General features: G+C 40.8%; 1 protein-coding gene across 3 annotated transcripts in view; it reads right to left on the reverse strand.

The window, feature by feature from the left end:
- Positions 1–21,225, reverse strand: part of wdr35 (WD repeat domain 35) — a 30,749-nt gene continuing 9,524 nt past the window's right edge. For 2 of the 3 annotated variants that reach the window (XM_084044124.1, XM_084044123.1), the window contains 17 exons: positions 20,456–20,516; positions 18,121–18,265; positions 16,792–16,861; positions 16,284–16,337; positions 16,037–16,146; positions 15,651–15,870; positions 14,386–14,466; positions 13,409–13,545; positions 10,098–10,301; positions 9,175–9,321; positions 8,440–8,572; positions 7,653–7,763; positions 5,020–5,184; positions 4,079–4,219; positions 2,955–3,111; positions 2,227–2,470; positions 1–730 (listed from right to left, as the gene is read on the reverse strand). In XM_084044124.1, the coding sequence (XP_083900250.1) occupies positions 580–730; positions 2,227–2,470; positions 2,955–3,111; positions 4,079–4,219; positions 5,020–5,184; positions 7,653–7,763; positions 8,440–8,572; positions 9,175–9,321; positions 10,098–10,301; positions 13,409–13,545; positions 14,386–14,466; positions 15,651–15,870; positions 16,037–16,146; positions 16,284–16,337; positions 16,792–16,861; positions 18,121–18,265; positions 20,456–20,516 (2,331 nt within the window). In that variant the 3' untranslated portion in view covers positions 1–579. Of the gene's footprint in view, positions 731–2,226; positions 2,471–2,954; positions 3,112–4,078; positions 4,220–5,019; positions 5,185–7,652; positions 7,764–8,439; positions 8,573–9,174; positions 9,322–10,097; positions 10,302–13,408; positions 13,546–14,385; positions 14,467–15,650; positions 15,871–16,036; positions 16,147–16,283; positions 16,338–16,791; positions 16,862–18,120; positions 18,266–20,455; positions 20,517–20,821; positions 20,858–21,225 lie in introns of all 3 variants that reach the window. The other variant, XM_084044125.1, reaches the window with a different exon arrangement.

Below are 21,225 nucleotides of genomic sequence, written 5' to 3' on the forward strand. Positions count from 1 at the left end.
TTGAATCAAAGGCATTTATTTTTATTTTTAAGGATAACACACATGAATCAAAATGTCTGTACATGTGCCAGTGTTAGCCAGCTGGCTAATCCTAAATGTAAACTTGTATGGAATGTTAACTGCGCATTGGAATTAACTTCAAGCAAACTGACTTGACGTTTTAATCTTACTGTAATATACCATGGGAAAACCAGATCTATCAGGTCGTTAACCCTCTGTTGTCATATTTACAAGTTGGTACAAGTACAAACACATAAGCTGCGACTGCTTGCCGATGTTAATAATATGTATGTATGTATAAAATGTAATAAAAAATACACTGAGAAAAATAATTCTGCATATCATAAAATGTAAATGAATATTTCTGAAAGCACAAGAGAGGTTTAGCATTATTAAAGGCAAAAATAAATATTTTCCTCAAAAAAGTAATCATTTACAGTAGGTGATGATCTGGTTTAAAAGACTCTGTATGCATGAACGCGTGCACGTGTGTGTTTGTGTGCACACGTGTGTATTAGAAGTCTACAGTGTCTTTAAAAAATTGTTTTCCACTTTTTCTAAAAACGTCCTTGTTCGGCTTCAGGTCAGAGGGCTGTGGCACAGAGGACAGAACCTATATTTGCCGATCTCTTGCTCAAGGGCACAGTGCTTACACACAGTGCACATCCAGAACTGGTACTCAGGAATGAGGCGGCCAGTCACGATGCATGTGGGCAACTTTCCATCCACCCTGACAAGAAAAAGATGACTGTGAATTAGATCAACATCCTTCAGGTTACATTATGACATGCCACAAGACACAGCTTGCGAACTCCAAAAGTTTAGCCTGTAAACTTTATTAAAAAAAACATGTTTTTGGTCCTATAAGTTCTACTATTTGAAGGGTGACATTAATAAAGCCGATGATTAGATTGTGAAGGAATCGATTTTCAATTCTCCAGGCACTAGGGAATTGACGCCGGCGGCGTCTAATGTTACCGTAAGTACCGAATGCCGGCGGCGCTGGGCCTATAAGATCGCCCGCAGTACACACAAAGACAGGGAGATAGGGGTGAGAGACGCGTTTTTTAAGTAAGGTTAATGCTCAGGTTCGTGAGGAGAGAGGCAACCAAATACAACAGGTCCACCAGCCATTTTGGGTCACGACCGGATTGTATGACTCAGTCCTGATTTATGTACCAACATAGAGGGGAACAGCACAGTTTGACAAACTCTAGTGCAAACTGTTCGACATAATATTGAACTACAAGCCCAACTGTTACCTTCTTCGTTCTATTGACCCCAAAAGAAAGCAGTGTAACTGAGCACAAATCAATCACGTATTGATCTGTTCTCCGTATGCGTTGTGAAAAGTGAATATGAGCTTAGGTCTCAAATATAGTCTGTGTTGTACGGTTACTGTACTCAGGTCTCAGTCATGTGGTGATGTTGTCTGGCGCCAACCTGCTACTTCTCAATGTCTGCTCTTTATATACAGTATATAGCAAATTAAACCAATGTACATTTATGATTTAGCTAGAAAATTAAGGCTACATAATTCATTTCCTAAGCTTAGTTTGATTTGTATTTTAGTATTTGCCGAATAAGATATTTCAGATGTTTACTTATTAATGTGTATGTGTATTAATATGTTTATGTGACTATCCTGGCAAATGACTGACCTGACACTTTCGTTAATGGCCCATGCCTCTATACCAATCACTTATAAAGACTTTACATATGGGGTGTCATCAAAAATAGCAACTGCACCTTGTAAAATCATGTTACTGATAAAACATATCATTGCTGTCGGGGAGAAACCTTGTATCACCGTATTTCAACGTTTTATGTTTTTCCATAAATGAATACAACGGTGTCACGCAAAAGTAGTAAAAACAGCCAATCTACGAGCTCACGACATGTTGCATTGTGACGAGTTGCGAGCTTGTAGAGCTGCTATTTCCGCTATTTCGGAAACATTTTGAAAGTTTATGTTTAAGTCCTTAAGATTTTTAGCTATAACCTATAACCATTACTTTATACTTCGGCTAATCAAAAATAGCAGATATACAAGCTCATAGCGCGGCACCGAGTGAGCTTGTAGATCCGCTATAATGGTTAAAGTGGTTACACACATGCATTCCCGGTCTTAACGTAACGTACAGTAAGTCATATGAGGTTTCTGCCCGACGAAAGTGACGATAATCGCTTTGATGGCGTGGCTTCTGTAAGAGGCTCCATGCTCACCCCTCTGGTGTGCCTTCCAGCTCCACCGTGCGGGTGCTGTCCTTGGGGCTGTGCTTGGTGAAGATCTCCAGGGCCAGGTCCTCGTACGGCTGCCTCTGCTCGGGCTCCAGGCTCTCCAGGGACTCCAGCTTGATGAAGGCCCGAGAGCAGGTGCTGAAGGCCCGGTTGGCCGAGGAGCAGATGGCCAGCAGGGAGTAGATCTCTACCGCCGGGATGATGTCCTCGTAGTCGCGAAGCTGTAGCGCTTTGGAAACAAAAACGGAATGGATGGACGCAAAGACGACCCAATTTTTATGGGTCGCGAGTAAATACCCCCCTTTTTCCGTTTTTAAAAAGAAAATATATTATTTCAAAAGATGAAGACATTTTTTTTTCAAAAGTATTTCATAAATAATTTTTTTTTATAAAATAATTCCCATGAAAAATAAAACGATTAAGAAGTAGAGAAAATAGAAGATCTACAAGCGACGCGTTGTGAGCTTGTAGATCGGCTATTTTCAAATGGCCGAAATGTATATGCTAGAGCTAGTAGATCTGCTATTTCCAAAAGATTTGTATACATAGAAAACTTGAAATAGGACATTCTGCCTAATGAGTACTTTTGGTACTTGAAGGACATTTTGATGGCAATACTTTTACTTGTAACAGAGTACTTCTACATTGCAGTATTGATACTTTTCCTCAAGCAAAACATCCGAGTACTTTTTCCACCACTGGTGCTGGGGTACCTGTGCGCATGGCGTTCTCCATGTAGCCTTCATACAGCTGTCGCTGGGCCAGCAGGAAGAAGTGATAGGCCTCTGCCCCGCGCCACGCGTTGTCCACCACGCGGTCGTCTGACGTGGACGCGTCCTCCTCCAGAAGCCCGGCTAGCGCAGATGTTGCCTAAGTAATATACACCCATAGATCTATGTAGTGTTGCACTTTGTCTTGAGCTGTCAGTCTATATCTTAGCGCATACACAGCCTGTAAGAGCCATAGAGCCATAGCTATATATGATTACTTGTTATTTGATGATGTCACCGCAGGGCTTGGTCAAGGCCAAGTTGCCTAGGTACTTAACGGGGGCTGTAATCAGCCGCAGGTGTTGCCAGTGGCAGAGGCAAACCAGTTTTGGACTGTGTCTCATGAGAGCTGGAGGTCTGTGTGCGTTTTGAGTTGTAATAAAGTTGTAAAAGTATTCATTTATTTGTTTGCTAAAGTGACTGGCACTGAGCTACAGAGAATAAAACATTGTTTATGCATTCCATGGACGTTTGGACCCTCAGTTATTGAGCACATGTCAGAACTTCCTCGGCAACCAGTATAGTGCCAGAAGTATAGGACTTTTGACACTGCACTTAATAGTACCTCAAGTATAGGACTTGGGCGCTACACAGCCTAAATATGAACTGCAATGAATTTGGACTCATTTTGACATTAGTCAACATTATGTTACACAGAGAATAATAATAATTCATCATTTAGTCCCCAATCGTTTGGGAATTTTATTCAGTGTACGTGAACATTTTCCTCTGCATTTACCCATTCTAACTATTAGGAGCAGTGGGTACCATTAACCCATTAAGACCTGAGACCGATTCTACAAATGCCTTCTAAATCAGTAGTTCTCACACTTTCAATATCTTTGTTCAAAAATAGCAGATGTAGAGGCTCATAGTGAGCTGTGAGCTTGTATATCTGCTATTTTTGAATAGCCAATGTATAAAATCTAAAATGACACAGATGCTTTCCGGGTTTTAATGAGTTAATACAGCGCCCGGGGAGTAGTTAGGGGTTAAGGGCATTTTCGTAGAACGAACCGGCGACTTTCTACCCATAGAATAGACGTATATTCTATGGCATGGCCTACCTCTGATTTCTTGCCTTTGGCCTTGCTCTGCTGTGACATCTTGACCTGGTCGTGGTAGTTTTCAACCAGGAGAGCGGCCAACACGTAAAGCTTCTTCACTCTCAGTGGCCTGGTTCTTTTACTGGCCTCCTCGTCGGCTATCTGAAAACAGAAGCCATAAGCACTACAGATCAGGCCCATGCCCAACTCCATCCATGTTCACACACGTGAGGAAGACACTTCCTCACGTTTGGTGCAGCTGTGTCCCACCGCTTTGACGCACCAGACCTGCCTCTACCTGGCTGAGGTGCGGTACAAAGGTATCGGTATCAAAATGTACTTAAAAGTACCAAAAGTCGAAAGTACTCATTGTGCAGAATGTCCCGTTTCACAAGTTTTCAAAATAAAAATCTTTTGAAAATAGCTGATCTCGCAGATCGGCTATTTTCAAATGGCCAAAATGTATATAGGGCTGAAGTGAGTAATGTATCTTTTATAATAATAAACTAAATCTACAAAGTAACTAGTAACTAAAGTTTTCAAATAATTGTAATGGAGTAAAAGTACAATATTTGCCTCTGAGATATAGTGGAGTAGTAGTAAAAGTACTGAAAATTGGAAATACTCCAGTAAATTAAAAACACCTCAAAATTGTACTTAAGTGCAGTACTTGAGTAAATGTACTTAGTTAATTTACACCACTGAAAAGGATGCATCTAAAATAAAAAGTCTCTGTGGTGTTTAAATGAGGTGAGGAGACCGAAAGATATATTTGCTTTTTTGCTGTGGATGTTTCAAAACTCTTACTTTGGAAAACGAAGCCACAGCAAGTTAAGTGGTAGTCTATTGAATATCCAAAGGTCTTAACGTTAAAAACGTTTCAGTGGAGACAATATCTTATGAAGTTATGAAAAACTAAATCAGATTCACAACAGGGAATCTGAATGAAAATATTTGCCTACCTTAAACATGAGCTTGGCTGCATCGAGAAAATGATGTGCTTTCCTATAGAGCTCCACCGCATCTAGAGTTTTGTTCTTCTCAAGGAGATGTGATGCGTATTTGGCAAGAAGGGACTTGATCTCTTTCATGTTGTGGTTCTTGGCCAGTTCCACAGCTTTGTTCCACTGTACGGGAATGAAAACAGCACAATCATTCAAAGTCACTCTTTTGGTCCATAAACGACCGCAAACAAAGCTGATTCTGCCAATATAGAACATCACACATCCCTGTACTGTTTGTTTTTTAAATGAAGATGTCAACTTCCTGTAGATTTTGTCATTTTTATTAGGATTGGATCTGTGGATCTGGATGGATCCACAACTTCAAATAGTAAAAATCAACAGGAAGATTACAAGTTTCAGTATGACTGACTTTGAGCTTTCAGTGAAAACTTGCTTTCAAGAAAGACTATTCTTCCAAAGGAAGAATAGTCTTTTTTAATAATAAAATAAAATAAAATTCAATACTATGTCAAACATGAATAATTTAAAACTTTAAAAATCAGCTAGGCCAATAAACAATATGACTGACTTTGAGCTTTCAGGGAAAAAAGTAAATAATTCGATGTGAAATACATTCAAACCTGGATACGAATCGCACACAACTACAAAACAAAATGAGTTTCTTTTTGTGTGTGTGTGATTTTATTGTGTTGATATGTTGATATCAAAATGGCATCTTCATACTGCATCCCACTCACCTTGCTGTCACGAAACACTGCATTAACTGTGTGAGCAACTCCCTGAAATGGAGGATGCCAGTGACCTCGGTATTTAATAGTAAGTAAGTAAGTACATTTTATTTATATAGCACTTCTCACAGAGAAAACTCACAAAGTGCTTTACATACCAACAAATGTAACCAAAAACAGCAGCAAAACAATACAATATAATGCAAAAACAGAAGACATATTACAATAAATAAATAAAAAAGAAAATCAAAGATATTCAGAAAAAGCATGACCAAACAGAAAGGTTTTCAATTGGTTCTTAAAGATGCCTACAGACGCTGCAGCTCTCAGTGCCTGTGGTAGAGCATTCCAGAGTCTGGGAGCAACGGCCTGAAAAGCTCTGTCGCCCCTGGTTATAAAGTTGGTTCGGGGGATGACCAACAGACCCTGGTCGGCTGACCTTAAGGTCCTACTTGGCACATGTCGTTCTAGCAGGTCAGTTAAATATGATGGTGCTTGACCATGCAGAGCTCTATACGTAAGTATAAGGACCTTGAAATTAACCCTGGAGGCAACAGGAAGCCAATGCAGGGAGGCCAGGATTGGAGTGATGTGACACCTTCGCCTGGACCTGGTTAGCAGTCTGGCAGCAGCATTTTGGATTAATTGGAGGCGGTCTATGGATGCTTTACTGAGACATGTGAATAGTGAGTTACAATAGTCCAGACGAGAGGATACAAAGGCATGAATAATCATTTCTAACTCATTGTGTGAGACAATAGACCTTAGCTTAGCAATGTTCCTAAGGTGGAAAAAGCAAGTGCGGGTCACAGACTTTATATGTGTGTCGAGATGCAAGGCTTGATCAAAAATGACACCAAGATTCCTAATGTTAGGGCGCACGTTGGTTTTGAGAGACCCAATGCAATCAGCCACCCGAGGGGCGATGGTGTCGGACGCAACAATGAGCACCTCCGTTTTGGCTTCATTGAGCTGGAGGAAGTTATTAGCCAACCAGTCCTTGATGGCAGACATACACTTCTGCAATAGATTAAAATTTTAATTAAAATCATCAGGACTGTTCGGGTTAAAAGAAAAATAAAGCTGGATGTCATCAGCATAAAAGTGGTATGAAATGTTTTTAAAACTGTCAATAATATGACCAAGTGGAAGCATATAAAGTGCAAAAAGGATCGGGCCAAGAACCGAACCCTGGGGCACGCCACAGGAGAGAGGGACAGATTCTGACATGTGAGGGCCTACAGCTACTGAAAAACATCTATCGGAGAGGTAAGAGGTAAACCAGTTCACCTCTGGTTCAACCCATTAATACTGGTTCAACCCATTAAGACCGGGAACGCATCTGTGTCATTTTGGATTTCTTTGGCTAGATCAATTATCATACTATAATTCTAGTAACCGTCTTGAGTAGGTGAGTAGGTGAAGCGTAGGTGAAGCTAGCCGGTTCTCCTCAGTGGCTGGACCAATTGCTCTGATTTTGCACACAGCCATTGACCATTACCATCTGAACTTAACTGTGAAGCCCGTTTTTCAATTTCATCAAATCTCAGCTTCTTATTAGCGCTTTTGTGTCAAAGAATGTCGCCATGGTTACGGGGCTGCCCAGCTATGGGACGAACTTCCTCCCGGGTTGCCAGATCATGTGCGCATATCCCCCCACGGATGCGTCGACCGGGTATGGTCTAGTATCTATTAATTGTGACAGGCCTATTCACACTCTGGAGCCAACACGTCACTCCGGGGGCGAGGACACCGCAAGTAGGAGGACAGCAAGTGACCGAGGTGGCACGATGGTGTCAAACATGGGGTTTACCGCAGAAAGCCCCTAAGGGTCGCCAAACCTCAGCGGATTATCGCCGAACGGCAGTGGCGCCACGAGCGGCTGCCCCGTCTGCCTCTCACCTGGTTCAGATGCACACAGACGTCGACCGCGGCTTTGGGCTGGTTGCACTTTAGGTAGGCGGTGACGGCCTGCTCGCACATGCCCACGGTGGTAAACATCTGTCCGATGTCCTACAAGCCCCCACGGACCAACGGTAGCAGCAGCATGTGTGAATGAAGAACAAAAAAGATATATCAACTTTCTCAACCCATTCAATCCAGGGAACACATTTTAGTCATTTTAGATTTGAGCAATAACCATTATTTTATACTTTGGCTATTTTTTTTAAATTGTGAAAATATGTGCAAAATTAAATCTTTGAACATACAGTATATATATTTTTAAAGCAAACATTTGTATCTAAAATCTTTGCTTCTGGAGGTCCCTGGAATAACATATTTTTTACAAAAGTTCACCCAAAAAATTACTTATTTTCTATCAATTACACACCCCATGAAGCATTGAATTCATGGATATTTTTTAGTTTTTGTTGCATTCCTAAACCAATAATTTGATTATCGGCGGAAAGATGCTAACGTATCTGGTAGGAGACTCAAAGGAGTCTCTTTGAGTCTCCTACCGGAAACACACCCGGTCGTCGAATTATTTGCTCAGAAATGCGTCATTTTTTTTGATAGAAAGAAAAAAAATTGTGTGAACTATTCCTTTAAAAATGTATATATTCAAAGATTTGCACATATTTTCACGACTTTTCTAAAATAGCCAAAGACATCTGAAATGACAGAGATGCGTTCCCGGAGATTGAATGGGTTAAGTTCTAGTGTAAAGCTGAACAGCTCTTCTCACCAGCAGCAGTTTGTGATTCTCCGGCAGAGAGCCGGTGAGTCTCTCAAGTCCGTCATAGTCTTCCAGCATGTAGTAGCATTCTGCTAACCGCTCCTGGTTGCGCCCCTGATTGTAGTACTGCACGGCGTTGACCCTTGGAAAAAAAAAGAATCAGAATCAGTTTTATTTGTCACATCACAGTTTTACTGGTGTAAAGTAGTGGGTGAAACTGTTAATGGTAGCGCCATAATCGTTGCAGTCTGACAGAAACTCAATTTTGACACTTTTGCATTTTTTCCCCCCATTAATCAGTGCTATTGACTCCACCCAAGGGGGGTGGAGTTAGCTGGTTTTGCTGACTCCAGGCTCCACCCCCTTTTGACCTCCAACCTCATTGTGAGCGTGGAGGTCCATTCAGCTGTTCTTATCAATGATGAACAAAACCTCCTAACTCCACTTTTTGTTTAGTTTTTTTCATTTCCTGATAAATGAACATTTTGGAGTGCAGAGACATGCAGGTGTGTACATGTTATTTATTCGCATCACATGCATAAGGGGTGGATAATATATATGCAGCTAATCACACATTCTAGAAAAACTCAATTTTACGTTAAGCCGTTTTTCCAGCGTTTTGACAAGCGAGGCCTCGAGACACAGAATGCACTTGTGTCAGATTTTGCCCTTTTAACAACTAGGTCCATTCACTGGAAATAGGGCTAATACACGTACAAAGAGAGAGGGAAAAAGGAACTGTACCACTTCTGTCTGTCAGCAAAGTAGTCTCCAATTGCATTGTAAGCCTGTTCCAATAGGGAATCATCACAATCCCCAGAGCCTGTTTTCAGTAGCTGGAGAACCCTGAACCAGTCACCCAGCTTGATCCTGAGGTTTATAGCCAGGTCCCTGAGAGAGAGAGAGAGAGTGAGAAAGTGAGAGAGTGAGAGAGTGAGAGAGTAAGAGAGAGAGTAAGAGAGTGAGTGAGTGAGTGAGTGAGTGAGTGAGTGAGTGAGTGAGTGAGTGAGTGAGTGATTTTACTCCGGTAAACACACCAAACACTGTAGAAACGGTAGTGTCAGCAACTTTGCCAACTTTCAAAATGTGGACTAGTACTCAGGGCCTATTTAAAAACCTTGCTTTTTTTGTTTCATTGATACGCTACCAGTGGTGCAAAAAGTATTCACATTTTTTAAGTAAAAATATCACTACTGCAATGTAGAAATACTCTGTTACAAGTAAAAGTCTGGAACGAAAAATTTACTTGAGTAAAAGTACAAAAGTATTGGTATCAAAATGTACTTAAGGTACCAAAAGTAGAAAGTACTCATTATGCAGAATGTCCATTTCACAAGTTTTCAAATGTATAAAAAACATTAGAAAATGCAAATTTTCAAATGGCCAAAATGTATATAGGGCTGAAGTGAGCAATGTATGTTTTGTAATAATAATCCAAATCTACAAAGTAACTAGGAACTAAAGTTTTCAAATAATCGTAGTGGAGTAAAAGTACAATATTTGCCTCTGAGATGTAGTGGATTAGAAGTATAAGTACTGAAAATTGGAAATACTCCAGTAAAGTTAAAAAATACCTCAAAATTGTACTTAAGTACAGTACCTGAGTAAATGTACTTAGTTACTTTACACCACTGCACGCTAGAGTATGTACAAAAGGGTGTGTGTACCTGCGATCCATGTCCAGGTACATCCTCTCGGCCTCCTCGAACCGGCTGAAGTACGCCGCCACCTCTGCCTGCTTCATGGCCTCGCTCTGCAGGTTGCCCAGGCGCTTCACAAACTCGATGCCCTGGTAGTCTTTGCAGCGGACGAAGGCCTGCTCGGCCGTCTTCAGGTCCAGCTTCTGGAGGGCCGCCTCGGCAAGCAGACGCCTGAGAGAGGGTGGACACATGCGGACAGGAGGGCTGGGTGGTTAAACCACCACTTGGTTGCATTGTTATTGACCCATTCAATCTACACATGTAGATCTGCTACACATAGCAGAGCTCATAGCGCGCCACAGGCACTCGGTGACGCACTATGAGCTTGTATATCTGCTATTTCTTTAATAGCCAAAGACATCTAAAATGACACACATGCGTTCCCGGATTGAATGGGTTAACCAAAAATAGCCAATCTACAAGCTCACAATGCGTTTCTAAATTCTATGAATGTTCGCTCCAGAATAGGGACACTAGGATTCAAGTGGTTAAACGTTGAGGTCCTGTAAGTGAACCATTATTGGAAAATAAGCATGACACACGACCAAAGCGTATAGGAGGTCCTGTTTCACCGTAAAGGGGTTTATTTTCCAATAATACTTACTCACTGTACCTTATCCTGCTTATTACACAGCTACTACCGAACAATAATTTGACAAAATATTGAAATGAACAAGATGGGGTCTGATAACGGCCACTTCCATGTGGATGTCGGACATTCAAGTGTCCAGTCTATAATGTCAGTCATCTATATTATGACATAAGTACCATGACATCACTCGTCAGTCATTTCCATATTTGGACAAGGTTTGAGATCGATCCGGCCGGCCACTGACTTCTAAAATGAGCGTGTGTCTCATATGACCCCGAGGTGTGCGCGGCGCCAAGGGGCAATTCGGACTGACCAACGTTTTTTCCGAGAACCGAAAAACCAAAAATAATCTGTCTGACCGCGGTATGAGTACACACAAATTCTCTGTATGCTCGGGCGATTGTACGCACCGGCCTCCCTGATTGGCCAAACCCAAACTGTCGAATTCACAGATTGGCAGAGCATCACGTCATGTTTGTGCCGCTTAGCGCACACACACAAACACACACTCACACCTAGATGGCTCAGCCCCCAGGTGCCACACCGTAAAAATGATTTTATTAGCTTATACAAGCTTTTGCCTCCATAGCAACATAAACAGAGGCATTAACAGTGGTGTGTTATTGAGAAATATACTACCGAATGCCTTGATCCAGTATATTCAACAATACAGTAATAAGCACTGTCACTGTGTGGCTCTGCAGGAGGCTAGCCATATATAAGAGGGTCAGTGAGTGTGTGTGTGTGTGTGTGTGTGTGTGTGTGTGTGTGTGTGTGTGTGTGTGTGTGTGTGTGTGTGTGTGTGTGTGTGTGTGTGTGTGTGTGTGTGTGTGTGTGTCCGGAGCTAATCGCGCAACCTGCTGGACCAATCAGTGCCAAACTTCTTATACTTCCACACCAACATTTTATCATTTTTGGAAATATTTTATTTGATTAGGGAAATCAAGGAAAAGGAGTCGGCTGGGTCATGCGTCACAAATGACTGATGTCCTATATATAGTAGGGGGTACTACTACCCCCTACTGGTGCTTCAGAAATTAGCAACTACAGACCTTCGTACATCAGATCTACTTCAGTAGTAAAAGCCTTGAAAACGTTGTCTTCCAATAACTTTTTATCCTCAAATGATTGCTTATTAGCTCAAATCAAACTAGGGCCCCCATAAAATGCTCCCCATAAAGATATGTTTGCAACTCATGGTGTAAAGTCACTAAGTACATTTAATCAAGTACTCTACTACAATTTTGAGTATTTCCAATTTTCAATACTTTATACTTCTACTCTGCTACATCTCAGAGGCAAATATTGTACTTTTACTCCACTACAATTATTTATACTTTTATACTTTGTAGATTTAGATTATTATTACGAAACACACCTTAACCACTTCAGCCCTATATATTCTTCGGCTAATTGAAAATAACCGATCTACAAGCTCACAATACGCAATGTGAGCTTGTAGATCTGCTATTTTCAAAAGATTTTTTACACAAGTTTTCAAATGTATACATTTGAAAACTTGTGAAATGGGACATTCTGCATGATGAGTACTTTCTACTTTTGGTACTTTAAGTACATTTTGTTAAACAATTCTTTTGTTCTTTTACTCAAGTACATTTTGAATTCCGGACTTTTACTTGTAAGAGAGTATTTCTACATTGCAGTATTGATACTTTTACTTAAGTAAAAGATTTGAGTACTTTCTTCGACCACTGTTTGCAACTGCACTCATCTCACCCTCATGGAAACTGACTAATACTCCTGCAATCCAGCCAACGTCACAGCGTTCCTTGGCGAGGAACCATTTGTAAGCAATACATCTGTGTCAAACTCTGTGGGCTGACAGGCATGGGTTTCTCACAGACCGGTACCGACTCCGTGGGCAGGGAGGGACAGTTTTTTTTTAGGTTACCACATTCCGAGGGATGCTGCGAGAACCAACATGGCAGCCAAGGGGCACCTTCACGCTACATCAATCAGATTACTGTAACGAAAGCTTTACTGTAAATCTAAAGCTGTCACTTGAGTGTATCCCATACAGCCAGATGTATAAAATAAATACATAAATAAATAATACCCCAAACATATTTATGCTATATGGTGTTAGCCCAAATTATTTACTGTATATTTTTATATTTGCCTCAACCATGGCCATGCAAAAAGCCTTTAAAATGATTTCATAACAACTGTGTGTTCAACAATCACACAATTCACACCCCCCCCTTTTTCAATCCCAAACCTCAAGTGGTGTTTCCCCCATTCCGCCTGTTTTTCAGGCCAAGGACCCCTTCGCTGAGAGAGAGATGAAGCAGGGCCCCCCACACTACCTATTGTATAAAATTGTGTTGCAGATTAAACTCATTCATAGATTTCATACATAACTTTATCGACTTGTTTGACAGCACTATCATCGAATTAATATTCTTTGTTTATGTTTACACATTATCTTTTCTATTAATATGTTGGATTCATGTTCATGTATTTTCAGACTTTTAACTCTCAATACTTCGTAAACTTGACCTTAGGCTCTGTACTTGATCTGCTCTTTTTTCCCTCTACACCAAACCGCTTCACCAAAATATAGCCGATGTTGTGGAGAGTTCATTTCACACAAAGATTTGGCCTGTGGTAACTCCGAGGACCCCTGTTTTAGACCATAAGCAGAAATGACACTGCATGCACTTACCAGAGTCTTGGGTGAGGATTGTCTTCAATGAACTGTGAAGCGTCTTCAATACCAACTTTCTCGATCAGCGCTCTACTGTCCCTCAGCGAGCGGATCTCAAAGTTGATGAGCAAGTCCTTGTTAGGCCTTTCTGGATCCTGTAAGACAACACTCTGTTGAGGCTATGAGCTGAGCACTTCAGTTCACCGATAAATAATAATTCAGCATATCCAGGAACTGGCAGGGTACACGCTACCCAATTAAACACCAACTTATAATTCAGCAATTTCAAGAAATGTATTCATACCATTTTACAATTAGTTATTTTAGAAAAAGAGTAGTCCCACACACTGTCTTCACTTGCTAAACAAAGGTATTAAAGTACAACATTTCGGTCAATTCTTTTTTTTTCACTACATTTTTATCCCACGATTTTGTAACCCATTTTTTCACCCAGTGCCAATTGCCTAGGTAATCCTGGGCGCTACACTCCCTCTGCCGGCGTAGGGAGAGCCTAGAGCCGAGCTCATGCCTCCTTCAATGCATGAGAGCTAGCAAGCCGCTTCTTATCACCTGACGGGGGAGTTTCCCTGGTTGGACGTAGCGTGTGGAAGGAACACGTTATTCCAACCAGTTCCTTTCCCCTCCATCAGGCGCCCCGGCTGACCAGGGGGAGGCAGTACAGAGACCAGGATTACTGCATGTTTTTGTGAGGGTACCTACCCTAGGGGACACGGGGAGAACATGCAAATTCCACACTCCACACGTTTCGGTCAATTTACCTTCATTTGGTATCATGTACCAGATAAATGTCAGCTGACCGAAACATTGTGCTTAATACATTTGAAAATAGTGTGTGGGACCACACTCTCTTTGTCAACACTGGCTGTTGCTCTCCTACTCACCAGTCCATTGTAAGCAGGGGGAGAAAGGCTTTTATCTAAAAACAGTTCTTCACATTATTTTCTCTGCAGTGGGTAAAAAAACAGTTGCAGTACCTTCATGATTTCATCAAGGAGCACAGATTTGATTTCCAGGTCCTCAAAATTGCAAATGTAGCCAGATGTTTGGATCGGTTCCTGATTTAAAGGGACATTCAAATAATTGATCATTACAAAATGTACCTAAGAAATGTACTAGTAAACAATCATTTGGCTAACATAAGGAAAGCTATAATAAACTGCCCACAAATAGTTCGGAAACGTAACTACTAGTATTTCTCACCTTCAATGATACCAATTGGTATGTTCTTTTATATCATTTTTATCGTTGATTAGTCACCTTTAAAAGGAGGTATAACTTGTAAGGATCGTGCAATCCTGGAATGAGCAACACAGCTAAACGTGTGGGTACGCCTATACAAAACATTTGCCAAAATCCCCCAATAGGTATAGTTGAAGGGGAGAAACGGTCGACCGAAGTTAAGTTTCCGAACTTTTTGTGGGCAGTTTTATATATATATATTTAGTATGTATTATATATATTTTACTCCAAATAGATCACTCAAACCTTAAAGCAGCGGTGGGCAACTTTGATGATGGAGAGGGCCACTATATTTCCAAACTCACTCCAGAGGGCCACATTGCATATACTGTCAGAGGGCAGACAACTCTTATCTCCGTATTTAATTTGTTTTCGTAAATTAATGCCGTACTTCGTCATTCTATGTCACGCAAAAGTAGCAAAAATAGCCCATCTACAAGCTCCAAACGCGTCGCAGTGCGACGCGTTTGGAGCTTGTAGATCTGCTAATTTTGCTATTTTTCAATTGGAATCCTGATTTCTTTTTAATTGGAATCCTGAAAAGTAACATTTTTATTTAATTTAAAATGCATTTAGTTATACTTATGTTAACTTTATGAACTTAAATACTAAATACATTGGACATAAAAAAGACAATAGAATTTTAATACTAGTCATTAAGCTACTAATATAGACTGAAGTAATCAAAGCAGGTCATGTTTTTAATTGTAACAACTGAAATCAATAATAATCAGTATTCCCATATTAACCTGCGGGACGCATTAAGTGAAGGTGGGGGCCGCATGTGGCCCCCGGGCAGCCAGTTGCCCATGTATGCCTTAAAGCCTGATTTAAAATAGCCAATCTACAAGCTCAAAACGTGGCACAGGGCGATGCGTTGTGAGCTTGTAGATCGGCTACTTCCGGTGTGAGACACAGGCGTGCCGTGCAACAAAGGCTTCAGTAAATGGTGGCCGTATACGATTTACAGCTCTGTGGTTCGAGTCGGCTGAGCTCTCACCTCTGGGTCTAGATTCCTGAAGACGTACATCCTGGTCTTCTCCATCATAGCGAACAGGTCGGGGTTGTCGTTGGCCCACTTCATGTCCCAGACATCCTTCCGCTCGAACTTGGACGGGTCCCCGGCAGACGCCTGGCTCCCAGAGGTGTCCCCCGAGGAAGAGCGTGCCTCGAGGTCCAACAAGGTCAGCACGCCTGAGATGTCAATTACGGCCAGGCGGCTGAAAGTGGAACGTTGGCGTATGAGAGCGCCGTGTGCAATGTATGGTAAAAGTATGATGCATTAAATTCTTTTAAAATGTGTTTGTGGGTGCAGGTGGTTCCTTTGTTGTCCATATTATCCTGGATCACGACATCATTCATAACATATGCTCAAACGACCCGTACCTAGAGTTGCAGTTCAAGGAGAGATGGTAGGCCCTGTTGTTCAAAGCGTATTTCTGGATGAGCGCTACGTTAGGAAGACTGTATCTGTGGAGGGTACCGGACTCACGACCCTTCGATCACGCACACGCACACACACACACACACGCACACGCACACGCACACGCACACGCACACGCACACAGTGTCAATTGTCAATTTAAATTCAGAAACAAAACTTTCATGAGAAAAAAGGTCATATTTTACCTACCACAATCAGAGTTTTATCTGTTGCTGTGACACAACAGATGGGGTCTCGTGTTGCCTGAAACAGAGGCAGTATGCATTTTTAATGTATGTATTGAATGGGAAAAACATATCAGCCACTTATATTTTCTGTAAATGAGATCGATATATCTAATCAAAATACATCAGCCAAAAAACTAAAAGAACAAAAACCTAACAAGTTTCTGTCTCCTGCTCTAAAACTCTGACGATTAACATCTACAATTGAATGTACATTTATAGATCTGCTGAATGCTGTTTATGGACCAAAATACGTGAACATGCAAATAATGTATCTAAGGACCTGAGCTCTATGTGTGTGTATGTGTTTTTTATGTCTTGTTAAAAAATCAATAAAAATATATTTAAAAAAACAAACAAAAGAATTGTTGAAACAAACCAAAGTAAAGTCATTTCACATGTTGACTGTGAAATTACTCAGGAAAGGATGTTCATAATGGCAGACATTGTGCGTTTCTAAACGTGACACTCACTGTGAAAGCTTTAGCAAAATCCAGAGCACCCTCATTGGCCCCTGATGGACTGCTGTCAATATGATATACCCTAAGATAGGCAGAAGTGGAGAGATAGGTAGATGTATGATAGAGAGCATAGGGAGAGAGACACAGAGAGAGGGAGAGAGAGAGTCGGGAGTTTGACTCAGTGGTGTAAAGTAACAAAGTACATTTACTCAAGTAGAGTACTTAAGTACAATTTTGAGGTACTTTTATTTTACTGGAGTATTTCCAATTGTCTATAGTATAGACCCTGGTCTATACTTTTACGTCTACTCCACTACATCTCAGAGGCAAATATTGTACTTTTACTCCACTACTGCTATTTTCAAACATCTTAGTAGTTTACTTTTGGTACTTTAAGTATACTTTGATGCCAATACTTTTGTACGTTTACTCAAGTAACATTTTGAACACAGGCCTTTTACTTGTAACAGAGTATTTCTACATTGTGGTATTGCTACTTTTACTTAAGTAAAATATCGGAGTACCTTTTCCACCACTGAGTTTTGACCTTCCACTGAGGTTACGCTGGCAAGACAGTTAGGTCTTAACCCAGCCTCTGTCTGGGACAGGAGCGGTACATTTTCATGGTCCTGTCAGTGCAAACACGCTGGCCTGTCGCGGCACGCCAAGACACCACAGGCAAGTGGAAACACTTCGTTTCACCCTGTCCTCCCAATGCAACCTCACCTCGTGGGTTAATCTTGCCTTCCTGTAACTTTTCCGTGACGTGCGTAAGGCAGTGGTGGAAAGTAACGAAGTACATTTTCTTAAGTACTGTAATTAAGGACAATTTTGAGGTATTTGTACTTTACTTAAGTATTTCCAATTTCCAATACTTTTACTCCACGACATCTCAGAGGCAAATATTGTACTTTCACTCCACTACAATTATTTGAAAACTTTAGTTACTAGTTACTTTGCGGATATAAATTATTACATTGTAAAACATATATTAACCACTGTAGCCCTATTTTATACATAGGCTATTTTCAAACATTTTTGTACTTTTACTTTTGGTAATTTAAGTACATTTTGATATACTTTTGTACTTTTTCCGGATTTTTACTTGTAACAGAGTATTTCTACATTGCAGTATTGATACTTTTACTTAAGTAAAACATTTGAGTACTTTTTCCACCACTGGTGTAAGGTTTACTGTAACTCAAACACAGCCAGGTACCTCCATTTCTCCTTCCTCCAATAACTGTCTTACTGAGCTACGGTATCTGTGACACACAGGCCCGTTCGATCCGACGTGTTCACTATGAGCAACCATGCTTTACGCGTCCAGCGTTATCTCACCTCTCTCTGCCCTCCTTCCTTGTTCTGGCCACTTGGTTGATCTCCAGAGCTGTTAATTTCTTGGCCACGCGGTACTGCCAGGCATAGAACGCCTCCTTAGACGCGGCGATCACATGCGTCTTGGTCATCGTGACGAACAGCGGATCTGGCAGGGAAAGGGCACACAGGAGAAAGTTGCGATTACAATGACGACTAGCAATGTGAAGGGGTTTGCTTCTGTGTAGTTGTCTCCGCCAGGTCGAAGGCAAAGGGAGAGATTTTCCCCTCTGTGTTAGGGCTGGTAACTTTCCTCAGAAATGATATTCGAATATTGGTCTTAACTCATTGAGTGCCATTAACGTGTTTCACATGTTTTTACCGCTATGGCTCAACGTGCCAATGACGTGTTTGGCGTGTTTTTGAAAAAATAGTTTTTTTAAAACATGTTCAGAACCCAAGATATCATCATCTGAAGATATGCAGCTCCATCCACTCCTTGTTTAACTTAGAAATGAAAAAGGCTGTATCTCGCTTCCTAAGCACTTTTTTTTTACTTTGAAAAAAAACTCTGGCACTGGGACAACATCATTCTGAAATAATTCTGGCAATTCTGGCACTCAATGAGTTAAAATTTGGCAGATATTCAAATATATTCGAATATTATTATTATTATTATTATAAAAAGAATATATATAAAAAAATGTTTATTTGACAGGGACAATACAAAACAATGTATAAAGTGCTCAGATCCAATAAAACATATATTTTGTTTGTTTTTATAACTTGATACATAGTTTTTTGTATTGTCCCTGTGAAATAAACATTCAAAAATATTAATTTTCATATTCGAATACATGCCTACATATTTTCCCAATATTCGAATAATATCTAATATTCGTTTACCAGCCCTACTGTGTGTGCTGTTGTTTGTCTACCGCCAATCTCGCAAACCATTGGACTGATCAGTGACAAATTTCTTGTGCACACTGCCAGACAGTAGGCCAAGGAAGTACCTACTACAAATGACATTTTGTCCATATACGTACAGATCTAAATGTTGGTAAATCTTTCAGTCAGCATCACGTTCACAAACAGCACTGGGCTAATACAAAGCCTGTCGAACCGGAACAGGTTGAGCTTTTAACCACATGAACCCTAGCATCCTTATTCTGGTTATGTCATAATACGCAAACATTCTGCAAAAATAGGCGAACATTCAGCAAAAATAGCAGCAGATCTTCAAGCTCACAACACGCCATGAGCTTGTCGATCGGTTATTTTCGCTGAAGATATTTGGTGTAGAGGGGAAAAAAGAAGGGGGCCAAGTAAAGACCCCTGGGGGACCCTGGTCAATGAAGTATAACTAGGATAACTAGCGCTTTCTTTAACCAAACCCGACGCAGAAGACCAAGTCAGGTCAAAAGAGGAGAAGCCTCCACTGTACATCCTCTTTATCTAAGCTAACACCTTCGGGCGGTCACATCTGCACACTTTTGAACTTCCTTGGCCTGCGGTCCTGTACAAACATTTCACCAGCAGCCTTGTTGTGTGTCATGCAGAAAGGAATGCCGAAGGTCCGTGAGACATAAAGACGCGAAAGGGACTCCGTTCATTTTTCATATAGGCTACATTGTGGGCAGATGAAAGGCTTGCTTGTCGGAGGGCAAACCCCCCAGACGACAATGAGCTTCTCAAATAGGTCATATTGAGAGGCGGCAATCCGTCGGACCGGCTTAGCTTTGACAAATGTCAGGAAGCAATTGGTTTCACCTCTGCACGTCCAGTATCAAGTTTGCTTCTGTGCATTGGCTAACAGTTTAGCATGCCACTTGCTTTGGGTGTCACGATTTTCAAAACGAATCTAAAGCGATTTGAATTCAGGAAATCGAAATTACAAGCAGGATCACGATTCTCGTTATTTGGTTCTCTTATCATGCATGCGCACGTTTGAGGGAAGCCACGAGGCTGTTAACATTATTATTCTAGAAGTGTTACACTAGAAGTGTTATTTATAAATGTTATTATTCAAATAAAAGTCACTTATCAAGACTCACTACCCTAAATGAATAATGATGATATAGCCGCCAGTCCATAAAAAATGTTTTAAAAATGTAAAATCGAATCCTGAAAGCAAATCGCGACAACCCCATCGTTTACAGTTGCATAATTTCAAAATTAAGTATTCTTGATAGGCCATGAGGATGTTGGCTTATTCCTTTCAGGCTTTTATTTCCTCAACTGAAGAGGTTACAGAAATGACTGATTAAGGCTGTGTAAACGGCCATCTTAATAAAGAAATTGCATATGATCTTTATTTTTCATTTCATTTCTTCATTTCCTTTTTTTACAAACTCACCTATGTCAATGTACTTTGAATCCAGCGGAGTCCCAATGGAGTTACACAGCACCAACACATACTGCAAAACAGACATTGAGGCCATGTTACCCTACGTGACAAAGGCCTGAACAAAAGTGTCTTCATTTGCACTTTATTTTATATCATTCCATTTATTTATTTATTTGATAGGGACAGAGCCCAGTAATGAACATCATCCAAATAGCAAAAACATAATTATGAAACATGCCGGAGTTAGCAAGAATGCTAATTAATATCGGTTGTCACTTAGGCAGGTAACAACACAAAACAGCAACATTACAATTAATAATTTGCAATAAAATACACAAATACACAAATGGAGAGAAAACTAAAACAGAACTTTACCATTGAATGACTCCCAGACTCTACCTCAGCATCCTCCTTTGTGGCAAGCAGTTACAAAAGAACAAAACATGCAGAGAGACATGTGGATGGCCTTGTGATCACTGTTAACGTTTCATTAGAGCAGCGGCTTCCAACCATTTCTGCATCAGGGCCCACTTGAAAATCTTGAAAGCGTTCGCGGCCCACCCATCTGACAACTTAACACAAATTTAAAAATAATATGTAAAGATATTTTTAAATATATTTTCCTGAACGGAAGTGCCAGTTTCCTCTCTCGGATTTCAGGAGGTGTAGTTCCAGACTCTGTATAGCATTCGGAGATGGTGGAAGAGTTGTCTGGCTACGCGAGACTAAATTGATAGATAATAAGTAATTTTTGGGGTGAATACTACTTTAAGTTTGTA

Source organism: Gymnoscopelus microlampas, assembly GCF_963454915.1.
Source record: "Gymnoscopelus microlampas genome assembly, chromosome: 20".
Classification (NCBI taxonomy): Eukaryota; Metazoa; Chordata; class Actinopteri; order Myctophiformes; family Myctophidae; genus Gymnoscopelus; species Gymnoscopelus microlampas.